This window comes from Lichenostomus cassidix, chromosome 2, assembly GCF_008360975.1.
Source record: "Lichenostomus cassidix isolate B80296 chromosome 2, HeHo_3.0, whole genome shotgun sequence".
Classification (NCBI taxonomy): domain Eukaryota; kingdom Metazoa; phylum Chordata; class Aves; order Passeriformes; family Meliphagidae; genus Lichenostomus; species Lichenostomus cassidix.
In genome coordinates this window covers 20136285-20163761 of record NC_139482.1, presented here as the reverse complement: position 1 = coordinate 20163761, position 27477 = coordinate 20136285, and the positions used below count along the sequence as shown (strand labels likewise).

The window sequence follows — 27477 nt, the reverse complement described above, 5'->3', positions numbered from 1 at the left end:
CCAGTTTTTCCTTGAACACGTCCAGGGATGGTGACTCCAACACCTCCCTAATGTCCACCTAATGTCCAAAAAATTCCACCTAATGTCCAAAAGAGAACAGAGAGAATGAGCAGTCATTCTTCCTTTCCCTCGCTGATGTGGTCCTTCAGAAAATACTTAAAGAAGAGATTTAATGGATAACAGAAGCCTTGAACTCTAGTGGACAGAGAAATGTTGCACTCTGTTGTAATGAAAAAATTGTGTGTGCTTTCAGGCAACTTTGCTGCTTTATCAAATTTCATCCTATATGAACCTTTCTCTACCCACCATCAATACTGAACCTTATAGGGACTAAATTAATTTTTTATGGCACCCAAGTCTCACATTCAAGTGAGTTGTCCATGATCACTAAGTTTCCTAGCTCACACATACTCAGCTCAGAATGGACAAAGAAAATTGAGAAAATACTTTTCCTAAATAATTCATGCAGTTCTGCCATGTCAGCTCTTACTGACTTTTTAAAGAAAGCAACAATGCTGCTTACAGAAATTGCTTTCCGCTTTCCTAGGGAGTAAAAAGCTTTTGAATAAAGCAGAATGAATAAGAAGGAGTAGAAGAGGCACCAGGAAATCTTCTGGCAACACAGAAAATAATGTTTCTGTTTCTTGTATTGGTTATTTACAGTGACAGCTGAAAACATTTAATTTGCATAATGAACAGACTGACATATTACCTTTGGATGCATTCAGGGAGATATAATTAGCTGAGAAGCCCTCAGATGCAATGCTGTGATCTGTCATGAAGGACAATGTCATCATGTTGCCACCACTAGTGAGAGATGGTGGAATTGATCTTCCACAGTACCTGCAGCAAAAAGATACCCCAAACTGAATGGCAGTACTTTATAAAGCATCTGTATTACTGGAAGAGAATTCAGCTTTCCTGGGAAGTTTGAACAGCTACATACACAATTCTCTCCTTTTGATGATACAGATCCCAGGCATACATTTTGTATCGTGGCACTAAATAGCACAATACAAGGGTACAAATCTAAAGTGTGGCAAAATCAGAGAAGAAACTATGACTTTCATCAAGTTGGCAAATTCTTGTTGGATTTATACTATGCTGTACCTACAACACACTCTGCTCTTTTGTAGGAGTCAGAGTGGCTGGCCAAACACTAAGATTGCAAAATGCTCTCCATTATGAGAGTAATTTGCTCCTTATTTTTCAAAATACTGCCATGTCAGCCAACTATTTTACAGTCTATAGCTGCAGCTGGATACTCTTCCAAAGTAATTCAAATGTTCTTGAATTTTAGGGCAGCAAGAAAACCAATTGGAGAAGTGGAATAAAAGAAAATCTTCTTCCCTAAGATAAAATCATGTATCAAGAGAAAGTGAAAACTAAATCCCATAAAATACAGGTTTTAAATTAGTTTTTGCAGAGATCCAAATGTATGGCCTCTTAAGTAATCTTTCTTTCACTTCTACAAGTTTTAAAAGCATGTGTTTTCTGGGCAGAGATATATTAATGCTTTTCAATTTATTTTCCATAAATCAAAATGTTAATGGAGTGGGACAAAACCAGCAATTGAAACCCGTCCTTAAAAGAGCTATCCTTTTGACAGAACTTAGATTCTCCCAGTATATTATTTATTAAAAGTGCTTCTCATTCCATGGACAAGGAAAGCAAGCTGCCTTTACTATCCTAGCAGACAAATTGCTGCTATTTCTGTGATGAAGAGAAAATAATCTATACACAAAACTTAAGGAAACAAATGGCATGTCAAGACCTAGAAAACTGTGCTCACTCCACAGTAATTCAGGTCTAGAGGCTAATGGACATACTCACCTTCCCAATTTTTGCACAGTGCTGTTGTCATATATTTCAAGATAATCCTTTCTGCAACCATAATCAAACGCTAAGTTGAATGAAGTGAACGTCAGGCGGATAAGGTAGCCAGGTTGGATGTTGATAATCCAGGTACAGTTAATCCCATGTGGGTAGACATCTGGATAACCAGGACTTGTAATGGTTCCTGTTGGTCTAGTCAGAACCTCTCCACATACTGCAGGGATTTAAAATGTCAGGTTAAATGATATATTTATAAAAAAAGAATTAGACACTTGTAAAAGTGGTAACTTTTCTTTCAGAAATTTCATAGTCTTCCTTGATGCATACTACATGGTAACTGATTCAGAATTTATCTCCCATTACACCATCATAAAACTTGATTGCCAATTGTTTTCAGTGTGTGTGAAAATTTGGACAGTCCCAACACTCTACACAGAAAACAGCAAAACAACCCTTACCTGTATCTAATGGCCAGTACTCAGCTCTAAAGCCGAGGTTGGTAAGTGAGGAAGCTCTGAATTTGATATAGAGATTGTTCCGTGTTGATTGCACTGTAGAGGGTACAGCTGTACCACAATATTTCTCCAAAACAGGAGAGTCTCCGTTATTGCCATCCCTGACCTGTAGAACAGTGTATTCAAAATATCCTATGGAACTTTGCATTACATTCAAATATTAAGCATAAAGTAATTCATATATACTACATAAAAGAGATCCTTAGTAAATCAACCCTACCCTTTCTTCAGTGCGGTTTCTACTACAGACACATAAAATACAACCTTATGCCTATCAGAGATGCACTGACAAAGCATGTCAGATGGAGAAAAGATGAAATCTTACACCCTCAGCAGTAAGTGGCACATAAACCTCCCAAACCAGGCCTATCTGTTTAAGGACACCTGAGACTTGTCTCTGATTATCAAAACAGTCATAACATCTTTGGAGAACCAAGAAAAGCTTTGGGATCCCATTACGAAGCTGGAAAAGCTTTACTGACTGCTGGAAGGAGTGCCTGCCTGTCAAGAACTTCTGCTTTGGCAGAGGTGAGTATTAGAAAGAACTTGCAGCTATGTATCTACTATTCATAGTATATGGGTATTATTCTTTACCTCAATGTAGTCTGAATCACAAGTGGATGTATTTCGAATGTCAAAGTCGATAAAGTTAAGAATCACCACTGTGTTAGCTGGCTGGGAGATGATCCACTCACAGGTCTTTGGGTGGGGGGACATCCTGGGATAGTAAGGTGAATGGATTGTGCCTGCTCCAGACAAGGAACCTCCACAGGCTGCAAAGAGACACCGAGAATCAGTACTTGTGATGAATGATTTCAAGGAATGTATCATAATGATGATGTATGATGTGTATCAAATACCACTATGAAATTAGCGGAAAACCAACCCTAAACCCCTATCTTATTGTAGCAGCTACTACAGACCACTCAAGTAGTATAAAGAACATATTTAAAAGAACAAATTATTACAGGTATAGCATAAATATGCTTGTACAGAAGACCAAACTGTGCCCATGAAAACGAATGTATTTGACTTATTTTTTTCACAGACACAGATAGGCTTGTTGGTGGTTAAGAACTAAAGGACAGCCAAAGGGAAAGTAAAAAAAAATTAGGCAGAACTGAAGCTGTAACATCTTCGGTATGTCAGCAGTAAGTGATACATCATTAGCGGAATCATGGAATATTCTGAGTTGGAAGGAACCCACCAGGATCATCGAGTCCAACTCTTAAATGAATGGCCTATATGAGCACCCAGAGTCTTGCTGTTATTAGCACCATACTCCAACCAACTGAGCCAATCTCAAGCTCAGAAGCAAGGGCATGTTTCCAAGCGTGCTAGGAGTGCCTGCAACAGACCGACTGCAGACATCTTTTTAAACAAATAGACTCTATTTTGTTCTGTCCTTTCTTTTGCAATTTGTGTTTAACCTAATACATGAAACATACAGCATGGAAGTGACTGAAAGTGTCCAAACTACAGGCAAGTTCACTGTGCAAATAACCAGTTCTTCTTACCAACTTCATAAATAGCCCTGAAGCTCGTTCTTTGCACAGAAGCATCAGACTTGAATTTGATCCAGAGACCATTGCTGGTAGAAGTGATTGCAGACATGAGTGTATTATTGCAGATTTTTCTAATAAGAGGAGACGTCTCACTGTCACCATCTCGAACCTAGTCATCAAAAAGAATAAAGACAAATGTTAGATCATAAAAACATTGGGACCTGATATCCAGATAAAATTATAATCTCACAAGAGCTGCTAAATAATAAAAGGAGTAATTGTCTTGCATATTTTTAAGAGACGCAAAGAGCCATCCCAGTAACTGGCACAAGCACAAGCCTTACAAGAGCTCAAAGAAACAATCAGATGATCAGCACAGAAGACACAAACACATGCTGCTGTCACAGGACATTAGGATGAAATGGATTTACTCTATGAACCACGGTTTTAGCAGTACTTGGGCCTATGCTTCCAAAAGCAACACCTGTCGTATGAAAGAGACAGGTAGGGTGCTCACAATGATTGCTTTGAAATTTTTGCCAGCACTAAAATCTGCTGGAGGAAAAAAGATATTTTTGATTTTCTTGCTCTAGCCATGAAGTTTCCAGTGACTGATCGGTGGCACTTCTCCAGAACAAGCATCTGTCCCATCACTCCCATACATCAATTCAGCCAGACAGCTCACTAGCAAGAGATGCAACTCTTAGTCCCTAGAGCAGTAAAGAGGCACATTCACATCTTTTCACTACTTTATCTGAAGGGTTCAATGCATGATAATGGCAATTAAGCTATATCAGGGAATCCAGCTTTTACCTTCTTCATGGCCTTTCTACTCACCTCAGTCAATTTGCTAATCAAAGGAGAAATGTATCTTATATAATTCCCCTGAAGTTGATTATAAATCCTGATTATCAGGGGGAATAGATGGGAAAGAGATACTTGTACCTCAAAACTTCAGACCCTAAATCCAGTCCGTAAGTAAGAACAACAAAATCTAGGGATCCAGGCAGAGCTCTGGTATATGTCTGAGGTGCCTCATGAATGCATTTCATGAATGAGGCATCTCATTTCAAGTGGGCAACAACAACCTGATGTCCAAAAGATAGGTGCTCTGCTCTTTGCCCAAGTAAAAAATGTAATTTTTTTAAAAACAAAAAACCACTTTTTTTCTACTGTAAAAGTGGTGGTAGTTCATGTAGATGGAACTGCTTTTAAATGCATCTATATGCTGTTAACCCCAAAAAATCATTCCAGTGAGTTCACTGGCAAAGCAGGAACATCAAGTTTTCAGGTCCCCTCCCATCACCAATTCTTTCACCCTCAGCTGTATTCATCCATGGGCTGGGAGAGAAAGCAAGGAACCCTCACGAGTGCCCTGGTAAGCAGGCAGTGGCTGGACTGCTTGCCCAGCTTTGCTGTCGCAAGCTGGTGAGGTGGCTTTCTGACTAACAGATATTTCCAGTTTCCCTGGAACTTGAGTTTGAGGTGACAGAATTATTCTGGATTTACAGGAGAGCAGCTGACATCAGAGTTTGTGCCAAAATATTTAGTAAATCTTTGGAAAGCAATGAAAGCTTCCAGAAATGTAATACACAGGAGTTTACATATTTTTCTTGAGATGATTCTTCTTACACTTTTGGTTTATAAAGTCCAGTGAGTAGTAAAAAAATAACAGGTTTTCTAAACCATATGAGTAATGTTTCCTATTGCCAGTTATAAGGATGGCATGGAAAAGGAGCTGCCTTGGCTAACATCTTACCTCTGCATCACTATGTCACAACCTTTCTCAAACAAGTTTTATTTTCACTATTTTCTCAAGTTTTATTGTCTCTATTTTCTTACTGCAGATGCCTTCTTTAGTAAGTAACTAAAACCCCTCCTTAAGCAAGTGCTGTGAGCTGTGTGTGGTACCTATGGAAGTCTATAGATCTGGTATAGTCAGGGAATGGAATAATCTGCACCTTTCCAAAGTGACAAAGGAGTAGTTGGAGAGTGACTTTTAAAGTAACTTAAACACCCAAAATCTATCTCCCCAGCTGAACCAGTGGGACAGTATTTTAGAAAAGCACATGTGGAAAATCAGGCCTTGATAGCAGAGCACAGTACTTTGGTTTTACTGACTGTTTCAGCCAGAAAATGTCGATCCCATTTCTCTGCTCTGGGCTGAGCCATGGAGTAAGAGAGCAGGAAGAAGAGGAGGACAGAAGCACACGGAAACTGAAGGCTTGTGACCGATCAGCAAACAGCGAGGCAAATGCCTTGCTGAACTAATAGAAACCGATGGCGTTCAACAGAAATGGTTTTGTTTCTCTGGCTGCTGTGAATTTAGCTGCTGTTCTGCCAGCAATTAGGCAAGAGGAGTAGCAGGCCAAACAAACAAAAGCTGTCTGTTTTCATTAAACACACTTCCCCTCTCATTTCAGAAACTAATTACACTTCATTCCAACCCAGGTCTTTGTATTACAGGAGCAGAGAAGGGAACAATGTCAGCACAATAACATCTTTTAAAAATAGACCAAGAGTATGGAGCTCACAGATGCCTGTTCCTCCCTGGTCAAGAAGAGATTAAACACAAAACCAAACCTGCGCTGCCATTGAGCTGCATGGCCGGCAGTGCTGGGCCCTGCTCTAGGGCTGTGGGGATGGCTCCCTCCCGCTTCAGCTGCGGTGGCACCTCTCAAATCAACCACTGACTGCGCTCAGTTTGTTTTATTCCTGTCTATCTCTGCATGGCACAGTCACAGTTTTATACAGACAGCGTACCCAGCAGCCATCCCATGTGGGATGAGGTATTTATGACAGTATGGAGAAATACAGGCTGGTATGACAGCAGAGGCCCTGAGACATGGCAAGTTGGGGCACAATGCAGAGGAGAACAGAGACAGGGTGACAGGAGAAGGGGCATGGGCCACCAACACAGAGAGCTTGTCAGGCCCTCAGGGCACCACCACAACTCCCTGGGGCCAGCCTTGCCTCCCCCAGGACCCTGTGCCCTGCCACTGTCCAGGACCCATGGCAGTCCTGCCCCAGCAAAGCTGCAGCCTGGCCAGTGTCCATCTCCCCACAGTCCTGCCCTGCCTGGCCGTGGGCTCTGCTGAGCCAGGTTCCCCGTGTGTGCCACATCCTGGCCTGGCCTCAGTCCACGTCCATCCCCAGGCAGGTGCCCATGGCCCAGGGCTGGCCTGCTCCCTGGCCAGGGCAGTGGGACAGGGCCTGCTCCTGGCCTCCATTGCACTGTGCCAGACCTCACCCACGGGCAGCTCAAGGGGTGCTGACCAGCAGCTGGGCAAAGCTGGGCTTAAGAACAACAAAGAAAATGAAAACATGTTATCTCATGTACTTAAAAGCTACCCTACAGTGGCAAATGTGTATGTAACATGAAGTTGCAGACCAATGAAGAGAGAGCTAGAAGTAAAAGCAAGCATAAAAGTCACCTCAAGTGGATCTTGGTTAGTAATGACATTACTACTGTATTATTATGGCATTTTCCATATAGAAACCTTCTAACTGTGCTATTGTGTTTTCTTTGACAATTAGATTTAGACTAATATCAATCCTTTAATTAGATGTAATATTTCAGTTAGGGCAACAATAAACTCCTATGTTTATATATGTATATAGGACCATAGAACCATTTAGGTTGGAAAAGACCTCTAAATCTTAGAGTCCAATTGTAAACTAAGCATGGCCAAGCCCACCACTAAATCATGACCCTAAGTGCCATGTCTACACACCTTTTAAATACCTCCAGTAATTGTAACTCAACCACTTCCCTGGGAATGCACAGATAAACATTCATGTGGTGTTTCTGCTTTTAGTATCAGAACAAGGTCTTCCATATAACTCCATGACTCCATAAAATGCTGCATAGTGACACTGGCATTCATTCTATTTTTCTTGCAGTTGACATGCATTTATCAAAAGTCCAAACTCCCTCTTAATCATGTACAGACAATTAAGAATTAGTGCTAAGCTAGACAGATATTCTCATTCTCTTATCTTTGCTTCACTCCAAATGCACCATTCTGCTCTTTCAGCTCCTGTGACTTTTGGACCTTAATAAATTCATATACTTATCCTTTGATTAACACCTATTTATGCAATGGCCCCTGGGACAGAAGTTATACATATTCTTGTACACAAATGTAATCAAAATTTCATATCAACTGATTAAGGGAGTCACCTCTATATAATTTGCTGAACAACCACTATGACTCTCCAGCTCCACATGGGTGAAGTTGAGGAATACTTTTTCATCCTCTGGCTGTTGGATAATGTAGATACACTGTCGGCTGCTGATATAAGGGTTAGGCCAGAAAGGGGATGTGATAACTCCTTCACTCTCTGTGAAATTTCCTCCACAACTTGGACCTGCTATATTAAGAAAAAAAAAAAGCAATTGAGATATTCATAAGTACATAACTCCTTTTCAGGCTTCCTCTGTCTGCAAATCAAGAAGAATTACTATATTATTAAAGAGCAAGTGTTAATTACATCCATTCATGTGTTGTTGCCTCTATCTTGAGAATTTCACAGACCAACCTTTAATCCTGAGTATTTTGCTTACCAGGAGATGTTGTATAGAGAATATGGAAGCCTTTATCAGTAAGTGAGTCATCAGAGTGAAAGTGAATCCATGCATATGGCCCAGTGGTTTGGAGTGGGGGTGGAGATCCAGTGCTACAGTATTTACCAAGGACAGGGTCTTGTGGACGAAGACCATCTCGAATCTAGACAGAATGACAGATCAACATTTAGGATTATCAGATGTGTGCCAGTTGTGAGCAGTACCAACACTCACTAAGTTATCTTGGAGGCCCCAGAGGTATTGTGGATGGTTGGTGGAGGCAAAGCTCATAGGAAGTTTCCTCCAAACACACAGGAACCAAGAAGCAGATCCACCAGCACAGCTGTGATACTGCTGCTGGGGGTCATCAAGGGTTTTGTAAAAGGGAAAGAAAGTATCAGGAGATCTACTGTTGAGCTGTTTTCTTGAAATCATGCTCTGCATTGCACACAACATGCTATACCAAACCAGCTTCTCATTTCCATGAACAGGTATTGGTGAATTCTGTAAACGTTATGTCACAGTTGACCAAAAAAAACCTAAACCCACACATCAAGTCAGGGACTGCTGTGTGAGCTATGATATGAATCTATTAGTCTTAGATCCCTTTCATGAATAGTTTCCTTTAGGCTCGTGAATTCTCTGTGGGTTGACATTTGACAAAGAGTTTGGAGACTGAACTTTTTAAGAAAGTGAAAGCTTCCCATCAAATATTTGGCCTAAATCCAATCTTTTTTAGTCACAGGTCTTCCACTGACTCCAGTGGAACAGGTTCTCATCCCCTTTCTGTCCTATTGTCTCTGACTGTGCATGGATGGCTGGAATATGTAAATACAAAGGAGCATTTCAACCCAGGATTAAATTTTCAAACTGTCGCCTTCTGTACATAAAAAAGTTTTGAAACATCTTGTTGTGCAATAACATACCCACAAAATGTCATAACTCACAATTACACTTTACCTCTAAATAGTCGAAAGTGCAGTTTTCATGGTGTTCTAGGCTCAGTGTGCCAAAAGCAAATGTGATGAGGAGGCCAGGACTGGTTGAGATGGTCCAGAAACAATCTCTGTTTACAGGATAGTTACCAGGATATCCTGGAGAGCTTATCGAGCCGTAAGTACCTGTCAGCTCACCACCACATTCTAACAGAAAGAGACATGGCAGAACACAGTCTTTGTCACCACATGTTGGGTCAGAAGATGATTTGTCCTATATGTCAAAACTATGTACCACTTTGGGGTCAGAATAAATTAAAAAGAAATATCAAGCCAAACAACACAGCAAGTTACTTCTTTCTTTACATTTTGTGGTTAATTCTGCAACTCAGTTTTAAAAGGAGAACTCAAAATATTTCCTAATTTGCACAGTAAAAGAAAGATTCTTTCCCAGTTATGATAAATATATCTTAAGAAGAATGATCAGAAGCAGTGTGTTTAGATTGGATTTACAAAATCAATCTGAATTTCTGTACTTTGTAAATGGTCTCCATTTTTTATCCTAGCACAAGACTATTTCCATTAAAAAGGAAAAAAATGGGAAATTTAATTACAAGTAAGGCAGTTTTATAAACCTGTAATAACATCAGTGCAACAGTTGGGAATGGGAGGAGTAAATCAGGTGTTATACCTCAGGAATAGCTAGTTTAATCATATCTATGCTGCTGTCTTTCCTTTCTTTTGTTAGTGCTATTTTTTCCCCAAAAATATTTGCTTCCAATTTTCAGTATTTGTATTTGTCAATTAGTAATTTTTGAACTAACAATTATGATTGAAAGGAAAAAAACCCCACCAAATATCACATTAAAAGCATTTCAAGAAATATTTCTAAAGATAAGGAAACTGCACTTTTTTTACTGTATGGTTCATTCAAGACACAACCCAATGCACTGTTTTGTTTCTAGATAATACACAGAACACTGAAGTGTTCTTGATGTTACATGAGATGATTTGAAGTTTATCTCTGGAAATGCATTGCCAGGCCATCTGGAAAAATCACCCAAGTAGCATTACCAAAAATTCAGGCAGAAAAATACAACAAGTCATACCAAAAATCTCACATATTCTTTAAAATCAAATTCCTTACAATCTGTCATGTTTGGAACACTTAGGCTGTTGTAAATGGTCAGTGGAAAAGCAAACCATTAACTTGCTTGCTGAAAGTATTAGATACTTCTGTGAGAAAAGAGAACTGATCAGATGAATGGCATCCCCAGGAACTGCTCTTTGGGGGATTCCTCACAGGAGGTGTAAAACAGCCTTAAAAAACAGCAGAAAGCTATTCATGCAGAAGTCTGGAGCTGGAGTTTATTTTCAAGTGATATGTATGTCTGCATTTCAGTCTCACTCCCTTGTAAAATACTGTCCTTCTGTTTCTGTTGTTTCCCAATCAAGGAAATAAGTAATTCATTTTATTCCAAAGCCGTGAAGATCCTTGGTATTTCATCAAACTTACCAGGATCCTGAGATTCCCAATGAACAGTAAAACCTCCAGTAATGGCGTGGTTTGAGTGTAACCAAAAATACAGAGAGTTGTGAGAACTGAATAGCTCTGCAGGAGCTAGGAAGCCACAGTATTTTCCCAGCGTGTGCATTGATGCTGAAGGCCCATCATGGATTTGAAGGAATTCAGAGTTACAGTCATTACTTGTCTCCAGATGGAAGAACGGGAATGTAACACGCAGAATCTAACGGAAGCAAGAAAACAACAAATCTCTTTTTCCCATCTGCTGAGACACTGTCTATGCAGAAACTTTACAGAGCAGATATATGTATTCATGCAACTGTGAGAATACAGCCATTATGTCATCTCCTGAAATGTTCCAGGACAGAAGAGGATCTTAAAGAATATTAAGGGTCAAAAGGAAAGAGAGAAGATAGACAGACAGATAAGAATTTAGTCAGTGAAGTTTTCTGGAAAGAGCATTATTTCTATAAACTAATAATTGAAACCTTTTGCCTGTGTATGTTATATGTGCGAAATACATATATGTGTAAATTTCAAGTCATGTGAAAAGCTTGAAATACAACATAAAATACCTTCTTCCAGGTTTCCCATGCCAATTTTTTCATCACATAAGTAGCATTTTTCATCCTTGCTATGGTTGAAAGTATTCTAATGGGAGTTAAAAGATTCAATGATCTTGTTTTGCACATATAGAATCATTGTCCCTAAAGCCCATTCTGGATACTTTGTGACATGTACAGCTTTAAGTTTGCTCAGATTCTTCACTGATATGCTTTAATATGCTCTGCTGAAGACAGCAGTGGCTCCCAGGCTTAAGGCTGAGGATACATCACATAAATATATATGTATAATGCTGTACAAACCACTGTTAAGCACTGATTTATAAAACAACTCAATTCATTCCACAAAATGTCAAAAATAGATCAAATATTTAGTTCCAAAGTAAGAAATTTCATGCTGAAGTATAAAGTAGCATATTTTGTAGTTGTTATTTATAACACAAGTGGAATTGTTAGCCGCAGATAGAATCAGAATATGCATTTGAGTGCAACATTTAAAAATTAATCCTTAAAAAAAACCAGATGCTGTTATTACACAAAGCAACTTACAATATGAATTCAGCATTCTACATTTCTGCACTCAGAGATCAGAAATGTGAAATTGTTTTGGGGTGACAGAATCACAGACTAGTTTGAGCTGGAAGGGACCCAGAAAGCTCATCGAGGCCAGCTCTTAAGTGACCAGCCCATATGGGGATCAAACCCACAACCAACTGACTTAGCTCAGGAACCAACTGTGGAGCCCATCAGAGAAGAGCTTTTGCAGCTACTCACAGATCACATTGTAAAGCAATGTAGAATAGTTCCCTTCTGTAGCTGGAGGCAGGTTAATAAACTCTAACCCTCAGCTGCATATAAAAACTCTGGAAAATCTAACCCAGGCAAATTCTTAGGCCTGAAGGCTTGTAAGGATCTGAAATTTATTCTTTTGAAAAACTATTTATTCTGAGGGGATTGGAATAACACAACTTTGGAACATAAGTAGCATAAAGAGAGTCATGTTTGCTCTGATAAACTGAGGGGTCCTGCAGACTGAGGGTTTCTTGAATATGAACTCTATTTTACCTTGTTGGGATTAGTTTCAACAACCCAAGTGCAGCTGACCCCACTGCTGGACCACTGGCTATGTGGGTTGTTAGGGTAGCTGAAAGTCCCTCTGGAGCCTGAGAGGTATCCTCCACAAACTGCAGAAAGAGAGAGAAAATTAAACAGATCGATTTTGTGCTATTACTATACAGACTTAAAAAAAAAAATCTAACTTTTTTTGCGTATCTTTTGCTTCTTAAACATTTAAAACAATGTTGAAAAATATGTCTATAAAAGGTTCTTCAGGAGTTCCTCTCAAGTGGAATGGCATCTCAAAAAACCCCAAATTCCCTGGAAGAAAAATAGTTCCTGGAAAAAGAACAAAGAGTATCAGTTGGAACATGTGGATACTGCCAGAAGATGTTGATTGTGTCTTACAAGTGTTCATAAACTGCTTTGCTTCCGGAAGGATACCTCCAGATTGAATCTCTAAATTTTCCCTTACAATGAAATAGCATTTTCCATTTTGAAGTTAACATGGTGTAAAATAATCTTTCTCAGTAGTGGTACATGATAGAAGTTATCCTCGAGAGGTTTTGTTGTCACATTTATTATTTTTGGTCAGATTTCTGGGCCTGATAATCCCTCTCATTAAATACCATGATCTATTCTCTCACTGAACCATTCAATGCATGGGAACTGAGAAATGAGAACTCCAAACAGCTACAGAAAAATGTGCCTATAAAGCAGCCAAAATATAATGCACATGTAGCCACAGTGAGCACCAAGCAGCCAAAGTTTAACATTAAACTGATACCAAATAAATAGGCAATTCTCAGCAAACTGTTTTATTTCAAGAAGCTGTAAAAGGAATATAATTTTATTTTAAATGTCTGTCTAAAATGTCTCACCATTTTTCAACCAGATTCAAAATTATCATGCAATAAAATACACTATTTTTTCATTGATTAGAAACTAAAAGAACGGTTGGTAGATTATAATTTCTTACTGCCTGAAAACTAGTTTCTATCCCTTCATTATGAATGGCTAAAAATAAGAATTTTTCCCATGTGGATTTAATAATAAAACATTACTAGTTAGATACTTTAGAAAAACAGAAAAAAAGCCTATAATAATTCTAAAATAGAGCAGATTTCACAGGGGATCATTGGAAGTTTTACATTGTGTATTATATTAAAATTTAATTTGCTTTCTTCTTCGCAATCTACAATAAAAATGAGCCACTTCTGTTGTCACAGGGACACTGGACTCATTGGAATGCTATCCTGACCTTGGTTAATTAAAATTAATGGAAAAAAAATTCCCAAACAAACAGAAAAAGTGACATTAAGAAGAAATTTTAAAGGCAGGACCTTGCAGTCACTACAAAACTGAGTTGCCCATTTTCATGGCTAACATTTCTTTTATTAAATTTCTGTTTGAAAACCTTTTCTGTCTTTTCCTCTTGACTAAGAACATCAGGACCTCTCAGCTTCACAATAAATAAAATGAAATAATAATGTGCAAAAGGGAAACATCAATATATTCTCTTGTTCTCCTTATACCGGATCCTCTTTCCCAACCAGCTTACCAGACCACTTTCTAGGGAACAGAGATCTGATTTTAGGATGTCTGGCATCTAGCCAAGGCCAGTGGACCTGCAGATTAACTTCATTGTTGGGTTCCTTCTGCTAAACAGAACAGCTATAAATGAAGATCATGGAAAAAGCCATTGTCAGGACTTTGGGTTGGGACCTCTAATCCACCAAACACAGGGCTGTTTTACCCACCAGAACTCAGTTCTTATTCACATACTAATCCCATACACCAAGCATACTGGCTGAAGCCTGGTGTCCCATTTCCCAGGAGGGAAGGAAGGGGAGGAGGTTCAGCCTGTACCTTGCTGGGCAGTCTGGCACTGTGGTCCTGTCCAGGCGCTGGTGCACTCACAGGAGTAGCCATTGACCCCATCGGTGCAGGTTCCCCCATTCTGGCATGGGTTGCTGATACATTCATCAATGTTCTCTGTACAATTAGTGCCTGTCCAGCCTGCATTACACAGGCAGAAATAGCCAGAGATTGTTGCCTACAGGTGTAAACAAATCAAATTGACTGTAAGCATGAATCACCTAAAGAAATCAACAGAGTCCACAGAAAGATTGATATTTACACTTATGAGGAGATATTGGAGTAAAGAAATTAAACCTTTGAAATTTTTTTGCCTTGATGGTCACTGGTGCATACCAAAATAAACATAAAGAATAATCAGTTTATCTCTCTCTTTGGGTTTTTTCTATTAAGTATTTTTCTTTGCAGGGTTCTTTCCCCCGACAGCACTAGCATTCCATTGGCTAGCCTGGGCTACCAGACACAACTTCTCAGGCCATTAGTGCAATGATTGCTACCTCTACTTCACACACAAAGAAATGGCTTGTGTGCCCTGAACCACATTTTGCTTTCCCCAGGTATATCCACTGATCTTGCAATCCCCAGTGACTTTGCCTCATTCCCATTAGTATGTCTGCATTCAGCCTTGACTGGTTGAACCAGTCTGGTCTCCCTGACTGGTTAACTACACAAGATTGTCACTAAGTGTGAGGAGCCCAGCACTTACCAAGCACTGCCCATTTGCACAAGGGTTTTGCAGCTGACAGATGTCACTGAGAGGAGAGCACCCATCCGGCCCATATCCACTTCCAGTGTACCCAGGTGTGCAGGAACAAATTGCCATCAGCCCTTGGGAGATCAGACAGACTGAATTACCTTTTGTCTTATAAATTTGTCTTATGAATTACCTTTGCCTTGTGTCACAATGACAATACCAATGCCTGTAAATGTCCATGATATTTTGAAGCAGAGTCTTTATATAATTCTAACGTATTTGCTCTTTTGACACCTTCCCTGGTCAGTGCCCAGTCTGATCATGGAAAGAGCCCTAGTGTTGTTTAGTTGTGGGTACCTGAAGGTCCAAGGTCACCTTCATGGGAAGTGGTGGGATAGGCAAAGGGTATTTAAGGGAAGGGGAATAGTAAAAGCAGCTCTGCAATTGGAAAACTGCATCACAGAGAAATGGTGAAGGTCTCCATGATTTTAGGATAAAGTCTTGTTTTTGGTGGAGCGTAAATCTACTTCTGTCAGCATTTGTGGAAAAGTCTGCTGGCTTTAGCTAACGTGCCTGTAAAATCCTTTGGGTGAGGCAAAACTGACTGTGGAGAAGGGACTACAATCTAGATAACGTTGCTACAAAGTGGATTCATCCTAACCAGATCCTCCTTGAGATTCACACTGGTATTACGTACAGTCTTTAAGAAAGCATGGTACCTGGAGCTGAGGTACAAGTAGCCAAAGGATGGCATCCTCCATTGTTTATTGAGCAGATATCAACCTGGGTACATCTTTGTCCATCTCCCTCATAACCTGTTCAGAGGTAAATCTCAGTTAGTCTGTAACTATGTTCTTTGAGAATCGATAGTAAAACAATCAACTGGTGAGCAGAACACTATGTCATGGTGTAAAATCATGGTCTTCTGCAGTTGAAGAGTTGAGATAGCTGCTGAAGTAAAACCTGGCATATTTATTGTGGTTCCTTCATTGCAGGGATAGATTCTGACTGTAAATAAATCCTTCCATGGTTGTGGAAAAAAGATATATTAGTGTTGGCCAAGTATAGGTGAGGTCAGTGAGGCCATAAAAGCCCATGTCTTTCAGCCAGCCAGTGCTGCCCTCCCTACACATCTGCACCCAGTTAGCCCTAATCACATCCAGGCTTTTTCCTCCTGCACACCAGAGCAGCCCTTGGATCTCAAACACAGCACCCAGTTCTTCTCAGGACATTCAGGAGGACCAAAACTCTGTAGCACGACTCTTCACAGCCAGAGCTGACATAACCAAAACTTGTCTGAGGCCACATTTCCAGCATGGTGATACCCCTTCAGCACTCAGTAACAAGGAGTCTTCACAACCTGCAGCTAATTGCCATTTAAATAGCAATCAAAAAGTCAATTAAAAAGTATTTTTCCTGCTATATTTCTATTGATACCATCCATTTCAAAAAGCATTTTAAATTATAAACCACAAATTATAAAGACCTGAGTTGCAACTTCCACTGCTTGACCTGTACTGCAGTGGAAACACATTGCCTCCACAGACAGCATTCAGAGCGTGACAATTATCAAGGCTTTTTTTTACTACAGACAATACAGCTGATTTATGGCACACAGGATACTGTTTCAATTAATACAGACAATGAAATTACTATCATAATTATGCAATCCTTTTTTCCCACTAATGATCTTGTAAAGGAAGTACCTCACCAAATCAAGGCTTTAACACTGAAAATAGCTACCTAGTAGAAGAGAAACACATTTCAGAGGATCATCTTTAGAGTAATACTCTATACAATATTCATTAATAGCTGCAGCAGTTTGAATATACTTGGACTCTGCGTTCTGTATTACACTATTGTCTATGCGATACTTTCTATAAAACCGATTTTTACCTTCTTAAATCTACCCCAAAACGTGCTCAAATGTGTTGAATCTTCCTATTTTAAGCCTTTCTGTAGTATTATCAACAAGAAATCCATTTTACCTGGTGGACAGAGCCCACAGCGGAATGATCCAGCTGTGTTGATGCATTGAACCAGTGGTACGCTTGAGCAGCCTCCATTATTAGTTGCACATTCATCAATGTCTTGGCAAGTGTAGCCATTTCCTTGCCAGCCTAAAAAGCAGCACAGAAAAAAACAATAAAAAAAAATTCCCTGTCTTTTTGGTTTCTTCTTTGACCAAATCTTTTCAAAGAGTACAGCTGAATTGCACTTCATTAACACAAGAGTAGACATGTCTGTCTCATAACTGATTTATACTGGTCTGAAAATTAGATTACAAACAGCAGGTTGGAGATGTGTGTGCAAGAACATTTTATTTTAATTGTATTCTGGATACTCCAGATTCAAACACACTTCTCCCTGAAGAAGATGCAGTTCTGGTCTAGTGCATGTGTGTTACAATTTGCAGCAATGCTTTATTATATCTTCAGTTAAATACTTCAAAAACTCCTCCCATAGGCACCACCTACCCAACTCAGGAAGAGTAATCATAGGTTATATGGTTTGAGGGGACAATCAGATTTTTATATTGCCTTAGGGCAGTAAACATGCAGATACGGAAGTACTGCAGACCTATTATGTGAAGGTGATAAGACATGATGGACATGAAGATACCTGTGGACATCAGACCTATTTAGGTGCTCAGTTTAGGATGATATAAATCATGCATTAGAATCCACTGCCTGTGTTACCTAGATAAGACATAACCTGCAAGCATTTATTCCCTAGAACACAGAACCAAGCATTTCATGGAGTTACTCTCACCTGGATCCTGTGTCTATGCTTATGATACACACACAGTAGTACCTCCTGCCACCCATCCCACCCGAGAGCAGGGAAGGACAAGATACCTGTGGGGCAGGGACCACATGTGTAGGAGCCTGGAGTGTTGTGGCACTCCACAAGTGGAACCTGGGAACATGGAGGATTAGGGAGGCTGCATTCATTTATATCAGCACTGCAGGCAGGGCTGCCAGGAGGAGACATCCAGCCAGTGTCACAGATACAGCGGTACTTGGGCTGCCACAGAAAACATCGTATTACGTATTTAAGATATTTGCAGTTGTCAAGAAAAAGGCAGGAGGAGTTAATTCTATAAAATTACTTTCAAAGTATAGCAAGACAGCTTACAGAGCATTACATGGCTTGCACATTTTGTTTGTTTGGTAAGTTGCTTCAGTAGTTTTCTCAGTCTATTTCTTCCTCTGAATTTACTTATTCAGATTATGGAAGCAACTCAGGCTCATTAATTATGTTCATAAAATAAATCTGTAATTTACCCCAAAGGTCCCAAAGAAAATAAGATCAATTATGAGCTGTACATAAACATAATTAAAAGTCATCAGCTTGCTTTTTAACCATGGCAAACAGATAAGTGTAAGCAACTTGAAACCTTCATGGCTATTTTATTTTAATCACATTATTCAGTAGTCTATGCAATGTACAGCACTGACATTAAATTGCAAATACATGTTTTCTTTTAGGAAAACAGTTTTCTCTCTAGTAAACTTTACTAATGGCCAGATTTCAGCATTTATCTAGCTTCAGTCCAATTAAAGCTAATGGGAGTTTTGTTGTTGATTGTCACAGGAGCAGACACTGTTAAACCAACACTGAACCCTTTTGAAAAGCTTTTTCCACAAAATGCAGGCAGAAAATAAGTGATGAGTTGTGAAACTTCTAAAAATTAAGCAAAGAAATTATTTTATAGCAAAACACAAAAAATATCTGCTGTGAGTGGAATGGTGCATGGGGATATATGAGTATTAAGGAGCACAAGCTTGGCTGGGTGGTTTTGGAGGGCTGCTCTGAGTGGAAAGAGCCAAAGCTGGCATGGCCCATCTGTCCCTTTGGAGTGAACACCCTGTACCCAGATTATCGCCCAAATGAACGAGATTGCTTGCTCCAGAAGAGCACTCAAGTGTGTGTTAGCATCCACTGCATGCAAGCACTTGGAAAGATTGGGCATGGAGTCAGACACCACATCCAGCTGACACTGAGTAGCACCAAGGATGAGCAGCAGCCACCCAGTCACCATGCAGCCCTGGCAGCTTCCAGGCCCCTGGCAGTCATATTCCACTGGTATGCCTTTTCCCAGGAAAAATAAGATTCATTATATTTGTCCTTCCTAATCATTTAAGTAGTAAAATATTCTAGCAACTTAGAACTCCCAAAATAATGAGCAGTAATAATATCATATGTCAAATAAGACTTTGACTTATTCTAAGAATATTCCCAAGTTCCCAATGGATGCAGTAGTAGATTTAATACTGTGACAAGTACCTCTTACAAGACATAAGACATTTTTGATTCTTTCTGCCATCCTTGGTACAGCAGAGAGACTTTTATATTGTGTGGTGGCACTTCTTGCTGTTTTTCAGCAGCAATGTGTGCTACACAGTTTTGTTGTGCTCAGCAGTATTTGTTGCTTATTCATGCTGTGCTGTATAATGAAGTTTATACATTGTTCCTTACCCTGTTGGGCTGATCTCTTTCTTCGTCTATGCAGAGGCCATGCTCACAGAGCATCTCAGATCCTTGCTGGCAATCATCAAACTTCATGGCACAGTGAGGCCCATATGTTTCTGGAGTACAGGAGCAGCTAATAGTGCAAGTGGACAGAAAAATCAAAATTTTGTCTTTCTACCACTGTTAAAGATTGTTTATTGCCATTCTCCACTCTGTGGGGTGTTCCTTACAAAATAAGTCTATTCACCTGTATCAACAATCCTGCTAATAATCATGCACAGAGGCAAGTCTCCTGTTCAGCAGAGACTCAAGAATCACATGAGACTTGTGTATATTCATGACTGTCTGCCCCTATTGGAGAATCTGCAGCCTTTTGTTACATTCATAAGCACAAATGCAGAAAAAAAGAAAACTCTAGCATAAGACTTAAACAGAATATGAGCCTAGAACACCCCACTTCAGTCAAAGAGCAGCTAAACTTTCTGTTTCAATTTATGACCTTCATATGATAAGTGCTTAAAATCCTACCTCTAGCAATATGCAGAAATGCCATGTCTGGCCTCTCGCAGAGAGTGGAGTACATTCACCCTCACACCACAACAAGGAGCAGCTGCTGTCTCAGCAGCACCTCAGCTTTTAGGGATGTGTGGTGGGCAAAAGGTGGCATTTGGGGCTGGTGGGCTGGGAAGAACAAAGTAATGGAGTGAAAGAAGCCATTCCACTCATAGGATCTGGTTTGAAAGCTCCCAGATGCATCACACTGTTATTTATAGGACAGAGCTTAGTTACAGCACTATACATATGTGGTGGAACTGAAATTGGGAACTTCTAAACCATCAGATTATGTTTCCCTTTTCTCTGGCTCTTTATTTCCATATAGATCAAATGTGAGGCTCTGAAATACAACTGAAAGAGATATAAATGTGCAGAAAACCTCCTGTCAGATCACTAGCTTCTTATTAAAATGACAGTGAGACTCTCATTTGGATTCAAGTTATATTCTGCAAGGTCTGCAGTTTGCAGACATATGGCAGATACACACCCTTCTTGGATTGCTTTTAAGCTGCCTAATGAAAAATGCTCTGAAAAGCATTTCTCTGCAGAATTAGAATCAGGGTATTCTGGCACAGCTTGACCTGGACCTTGGAGCAATTTACATAAAATAAGCTGCTGCTGTCCCTTCTACCGTGTCACATGCTCAGTAGAAATAGCAGTTTGATAAGCCAATTGCAGGTAACTAAACAGCACACCCAGGACAAGCAACCCACATGAACTTAGGCTTCAAAAACCCACAACAGCTTAATGCTTAACTGCAGTCTGCAGTGCAAGACAGCGTGTTCATTATTGTAAGAGACAGAAAGCAGAACAACACCTTCCCATCAGTGCAGCAGCTCAGCCTGGGCGAGCACAGAGGTAACAGGTCAGGGAACCAGATGACTTTTGTATGTCTAAAGTACATTCAGAGCTTCGTGTTCAACTTCAAAGGACAGCAAGGCAATCTGACCATCTCCAAAGGAAGAGAACAATGACGCTGTCGCCTGCCTAGTCCGGCAAAGATTAATCTGCCACTCATCTGAAGTTTCTCAGAGAAGAGCTTCAAGAAGTAGGTCACACTGCAAGGCACTTCAGCCAAATTGTGATGCACTGCTACTTGGCACGGCCATGGTTCTCTCACATGGCTCATAGCACATTGTGATGAGGCCCCTGTTATTTTTGTTGTGACACAGAAGTCTGAAAGACATGGGGACTGTCACAGCCTTTCCTCCAACTGATGCAATGTCCCCTTAAGATTCTGATTGAGGAAGGTGTTTCCTGGACACTGCTCTTTTTCCTCATACTTCAGTGCTTTCCTGAGTTACAGAAAAAGCATACAGGTAAAAAATATGAACAAGGAGTGAAGACTGCATTATGTTCCATTTCATGGTACCTAATCCAGTACTTCCCATCACCTGGTATTATCTCTGTAGGCTATGGAAAGTCAAATATTACCCTTTTCTTTCCCTGCAGTCCACACTGGTATATATAACCACACTAGAGCAGGAGTGGGGTGACCTGAGTTGCTGAGTCCCAGAAAGCTTAGCAGCAATGTCCTCACAGTTGCTGAAAAGAGATATCACACTCTGCCTGGGGATGGATTGAGCATTTGGGGAGCACTCAGAAATAAGTAAGAAAATATGTGAAGGGAGAATGAAGGCAGTACAATGGACTTGGAGAAGGGACTATATAATAATCCTGAGTGTGTAATGCAAAACCAGTAATATTAAGGTTTGGATGACTTGTGAAGAGGTCTCAGTTCATTTCATGAAGCACAGATTCAGCAAATACCAAGGAGGGCAAGAATTGCATCAAGGAAGAAACAGAGGAATCGTGACTATAACACAATGACAACACTTGCAAGAATGGCAGACCTTAAACCTTAAATTAGTCACATATCTGTACATCTCTGAGCACAATAAGAAACAAATAAAGGCAGATTGCTTTGTGCATTGTTTCCTTAACAACTATGAGTTGCACACAAGCTAAAAACATCCTTTAAAATCAAAGGAAAGCTTACAAGAGGCATCACACACCAGTTACACCTCAGCAGACTCTGTGTTAATGCTGAAGCATGAAGAGCACTACAGGAGAACTTCCTTTGTTTGAGGTTCTTCCAAGAACTGACAAAGCACTATAAGCCAGTGTTACACCAAGCAAATATTTGTGGGGGTTGAAGCAGGAGACAAAATGCTTTGCAGAAAGCTGTGGCATGCTCTCCAGTGTGCTTGTTCCCATTGCACAGGGATAGCTTTGTATTATATCTGAAAGTTATTTATTTACTAGATTATTTGACATTTTGGAGAATGAGACACAGAATGTTCAGGCTGGCTTGCCCTGCAAGCAAATGCATATTTCCTAAGGAGCTGGGCACAGCCAGAGGAGAATATGCTCCGGGGGCCTCATGTATATGGGGTGCAGCACACAGGCAGCCCAGGCACCCCTTTGGTGAGCTGGCTGCTGACAGCTTTTCTCCTCTCTTTCTGCCTGGCAGCACTGTGCATTCTTTGCTCTGCTGCTGTCTCAGCAGTGGCTGTGTTTTTGGAGGGGATGAAGGCATTTCACAGAACTGTTTCTGATTTCACAGAATATTCTGAGTTGGAAGGGACCCACAAGGATCATCAAGTCCAAGCCTTAGTGAATGGCCTGCATGCGGATTGAACCCGTGATCTTGGTGTTATTAGCATCCTGCTCTGGCCAACTGAGTGTGCTGGAAATGCCTCTGATCAAAGGTGCCCATATATTCAGGAGATTTCCAGCTCAAAACTTTCCCTGGGCCAAACCTGTTCACCTCCTTCATCTCCTCAATCCCCTTGATCTCAAGGGGAAGGTGGTAGCAGAGGAATGTTAGTGTGGCTGTGCTCGGTGGGCACATTGGTGAGTGCTGGTTACAGACCATCATGAACATCTCACTGGCCCAGCTACATCCCATGGTGCAGGAAATTTCCATTAAGGCATCTGCACCTACAACAGCGGGGTGGGTCACTGGAGCCAGTATTCTATTTGCAGCCTTCTCCCCCAGCATGGGTGTGTGATGGATCTGGTTCCTGCTGTTCCTCTTGTGTCAAAGCAGGCAACAGCTTTGGAGGCCCTTCTGTGTCTGTGGTGGGCTCAGTGTACAGTGTGGTAAGGATTTTATATTTTCTCAGACTGCAAGGGATTATAGTGCATAGATATTAAACAGACATTTCTAGAACTTGTGCTGCAGGCATGATATGGGGTACAAAAATAGCAGAGTATTCTACATGGGATATTTGTGTCTAGTTTTGAGAAGTTACCTGTAGCTGCCTGGCGTGTTCACACAAGTGGCTCCATTCTGGCAGCCTAATGCTGTTCCCGCAAAAGTCTGGCATTCATTAACATCCACTGAGCACAGGGGGCCCTAAGATGAAATGGAAAACCAGTTTATTTTCCAAATAACTGAGAAATGAAGCAAACCATGGACCCAACGTTTAATATAGTTTTCAAAGATATACAAACCATGGGCTGTTATCAACACAGCTTTCCTTATGAAACACAATAACAAAACTTTATTTTTCAGCTGTGTTTCTGTGACCCTTGCTATCAGTCAGATGGGGATAAAATATTTCAGATGTAGAAAGCATATGTACAGCACATTTTTGTCATCCCCCACTTTCCAACTAGAAAAAGACTCAAAAAATTTTCTTTTAAACTGTTTCTGTCAGGAAAACACATCAATTTTGACCCAAATTTTGCTGGGATAACTTTTAAGTTGAAAGCCTTTTAGAAGAACATATAACATTTCCATCTCTAGTGCATGTAATAGCATCATTAAAGCATTTGCTAGTAAAGCCTCTGGATTCAAAAAATTCAGAATGGTACTGATTATTTACACCTCCCATTTGTCTTACTTGCTTGAGATTGAATAAACATCCATCCCTTCCCCCATTCTCTCTCCATCCTTGCGTAAGGTCAACAGCAAGGCAGGCAGTTCAGTTCACTGCTCAGCAAAAACCAGACTAATTCTCTGCTGTGGGAACTGCCAAGAATCACTGACTTCATCGGCCATTGCCTGCGTGCAGGTTTGGCCCAATGCTTTGGACTTCTTTTTTTTACATACATATGTTGATATTGTTGAAAAGCAAATGTCTTGCTCTCCAACCAGTGAGTGATATTGCTGCTTTGCTGTTCAGTGTATCTTACTCTATCCTGTCAACCCTACAGTGCTGTGCTTTGTGGCACTCACACCAACCTGGATGTAGCCTTACAGTTAAAATACACACTCTGTGGTCAAGGAGGCTAAAGACTCACCTGCCAATTGCTGGGGCAGAGGCAAATGAAACCATCCAGTGAGTTTACACAAGTCCCTGAGTTCTTACAGGGGTTACTACTGCAGTCTCTCCTCTGGATGTTCTGAAATGCCAGAAAAGAGTAGAAAATTAGGCTTCTGCTTAACTGGTGTTCCATTAGTAATTCTTTTCAAGACAAACCTTTTTTTTTCTTTATTTTTTCCCCCCATTCTTTCCTGGTTTCCCTGTTCAAATTTTTTTAGCAAGGTTGATTTGTAAAAGTTTTGAGTTATTTCACTTAGACAAAAAAATGATGCTATGATTGGTCATACACAGAACAGTCAAGCACTAGGATGAGAAAAACCCCCTAAAAAGTAAATATTAATAGAGACTGTTCTTCAGCAGCAGACTGGGAGTCTAGATGAAGAGCTACCTTGTCTCTTTGATTCCACAGGGGATTCATCTGACAATTGTTTTTACTGGCCCCTGTAGGGGCGGCTTGTTACAAGCTTGCTTGAGAAACAGGCAACAGCTGAAATTTAGCTAGTTCCAGTACAATGAGTTTTCTGGTCTTTGTCTTAACAGACCAGTGAAGGAAAAGTTTATTTCTCCTTAGTATCTACTTGTTGTTCTTGAATGTACCACTGTTTTTCTGTTAAGAATTGCAGGCTCCTACACAGTTTATATTTTGTAAGAAGGCATATCACCTCCTCCGCAAATCTTGGCGCTTTTTTTACCTTCTGTTACCAAAAAATGTTTTCCTGAGGAATGTATGAGAGGAAAGAAATTATTTAGCTATTTAATCCTTGAAACCTCACTTTATTTACTTGAGGCTGGGATTTTCTTTTCTTATCTCTAGTTTGCTTCCCATTTACTTACCTGCTCTAAGCTTTGAAGTTTGTTATCAAGGCTCAGGATCTGCAAAAGAAACTCAAATTATGTTGTGCTTGGTTTGAGAGTGACCACAGAGGTACTTGCTGGATACTGGTAAGCTAACAAAATATTTTCCTCTGAGAAGAGAGAATAGCTGGTATGTGACACCAGGTGACAGTCCAGATGAGGCCCCATTCACTGTCATTTTGGTGGCTTAGGCTGTTTAGAAAATGACAGCTTAAATATGTCCCAGCTTGGTTCCACAAGGTAAGACTCAGTCCTGCAAAGATATATTCTCAGCTCAAAACTGAGAATGTGAATATTTCTGTGGGACTGTTCAGGTCCTCACACCCATGAGGAGGCTGGGACAGAGCACCAAAAGCCAAGGAAAGGGTTACCAAATCTCAGTGGGTTGTAACCACAAACAGCAAGCTGACACGGAATCAAGGAATATAAGGGATACATATTAGCACAATTTCCCTAAAGGAAGGTCTCTTAGGCCATAAAATATTTTCCTATAAGGAACTTGTGGAAACACTGTAACAAAAGACACTTAAATCAGGCAATAGTTTAAAAATCTTCTCATGGAAAAAAAAGTTTCAGGAGCAGGGAAGTGACAAAACTACTTTTTTTTCCACTGTAAACTGCTATAGCCCATTTTACCTATGGAATGGGATGTCTGTGTAACAACTATGAAAACATATATGGTCCATTTCCAGAATTTGTCTATAAATATTAGAGGATATAGTCAATAGAGATGCTGACAATCTACAAAGAAGAATCACAGTAACTGGAAATTTTGGGGGGATTTACAGAAATATTTCCATTGTCTCAAGAGTTTCTGAATAACTATCTCAAAATTAAACACAGACTCCAAGCTGATGTTAAACAGGGACTCTGCTCCAGCTCCCTGAACTGGGTCCAGAAATACTAAAATGAATCAGGTTAATATTAGTGTGAGGAATGGAAAACTGGGAATGCTGGAGGAGGATAACACGAAGGTATGGCTCACCTTGGAGGTCAGCAGAATAATTTGCTGGGACACATTCTGAGAGGCACCAATGTTTTTTTTAAGTTCTTGAATCTCTGTGCTACTCTCTCTAACCTAATGTTAAACAAAAGAGATAATGTGAAACAAACTTTGACTTTTCAAAAGCTTTGGAAAGTTTTATCCTTGCATAACTTTGCTATTATAAAGTCCACTTAAATACAGAAAGCTCTGCTACATACACAATTTTATCTTTTAATTATCTTCTGTGATGACATGATTATTTTACAAGTCTGCAATAGCCTAGTTTCATGTTAGACTACTGATATAGATAATATAAAATAAAATAATATAAAACATCAAATACTTGTGAAGACAATTTAACTATTAATATGTAAAAGTGAAAATTAAAATATATTAAGGAAAAATAACTACATCACCTGACTAGAAAGTTCTGCAAGGTCTTCTTCATTAATTTTTACTTTCCCCAGTGGTCCAGTTCTAAATTCAATATTTTTGCTGGAGCCAGCATGGAACACTAAATTACCCTGCTCAGAGGATAAACGAGGCCTGTTGTGTTATGGAAAGAAAATAAAAATAAAGAGATCATTTAGTTACACATATCTGCCAAAGAGTATGTAAAATAGAGCTGCAGTAAAGCCATTTTGCCCCCATTACCAGCACTTACAGGCCATCATATCACCAAATGCATTTGCAAGCAATGGTACTTACTGCTCGTCATAAGTGGTTCTTTTCTGCCTCTTTTTTTCATGGTGGTTTGAGTCACAGCTCAGTCCAGTAAGTAATAATAACACAACTACAAGCCCAGGAGCAGAAGGAGCCCAAAGCATTGCTCTCCTCCAGCTGTCCTGCACTTGAAGTGAAACCTCCAGTGCTGGATTGAGCTGCTGTGAGCCCAGGTGCCCTTTGCTCTCACACAGCTCCTTATTCACAAGGTGCCCATTCTGCTGTCTTGTCTTGCAAGGGTGAACTTTATCTCAGATACCTTAATTAAAGATTGACAGCATGCAAATCCTCTAGACATTAAATGCATTCTTCTTTTTTGTCTTTTGGTTTCAGGAGCTTTGAGAGATCATGAATTGGAATCTGCCTGTATTTTATCAGTATGTCTTTGCCCTTTGTACAGCTGAGCACCCCTATGTCCCTGAGCACCTTGTAGTCTGCAGCTGGCTACTGCAGGAATGGCTCTCCACACACTGCACCACACGGGTGAAGGAAAGATTATTTGGCAGTACTAAAGGACATAAATTGTTACCAAAAA

At 40.1% G+C, this 27477-nt stretch overlaps 1 protein-coding gene across 2 annotated transcripts in view; it reads right to left on the bottom strand.

The window, feature by feature from the left end:
* Positions 1–27126, bottom strand: part of CUBN (cubilin) — a 141365-nt gene extending 114239 nt beyond the window's left edge. For both annotated transcript variants that reach the window (XM_085050605.1, XM_085050606.1), the window contains exons 1-22: positions 26928–27126; positions 26636–26765; positions 26220–26312; positions 25214–25252; positions 24357–24458; positions 23363–23466; positions 19557–19683; positions 17933–18101; positions 17063–17194; positions 15794–15889; positions 15087–15208; positions 14372–14558; positions 12512–12630; positions 10875–11106; positions 9384–9565; positions 8424–8586; positions 8040–8230; positions 3869–4025; positions 2946–3124; positions 2295–2457; positions 1834–2050; positions 713–843 (exon numbers count right to left, since the gene is read on the bottom strand). In XM_085050605.1, coding sequence (XP_084906731.1) covers positions 713–843; positions 1834–2050; positions 2295–2457; positions 2946–3124; positions 3869–4025; positions 8040–8230; positions 8424–8586; positions 9384–9565; positions 10875–11106; positions 12512–12630; positions 14372–14558; positions 15087–15208; positions 15794–15889; positions 17063–17194; positions 17933–18101; positions 19557–19683; positions 23363–23466; positions 24357–24458; positions 25214–25252; positions 26220–26312; positions 26636–26765; positions 26928–27046 — 3154 coding nt within the window. In that variant the 5' untranslated portion in view covers positions 27047–27126. The remainder of the gene's footprint in view (positions 1–712; positions 844–1833; positions 2051–2294; positions 2458–2945; positions 3125–3868; positions 4026–8039; positions 8231–8423; positions 8587–9383; positions 9566–10874; positions 11107–12511; positions 12631–14371; positions 14559–15086; positions 15209–15793; positions 15890–17062; positions 17195–17932; positions 18102–19556; positions 19684–23362; positions 23467–24356; positions 24459–25213; positions 25253–26219; positions 26313–26635; positions 26766–26927) is intronic.
* Between the last annotated feature and the right edge of the window lie 351 nt (positions 27127–27477).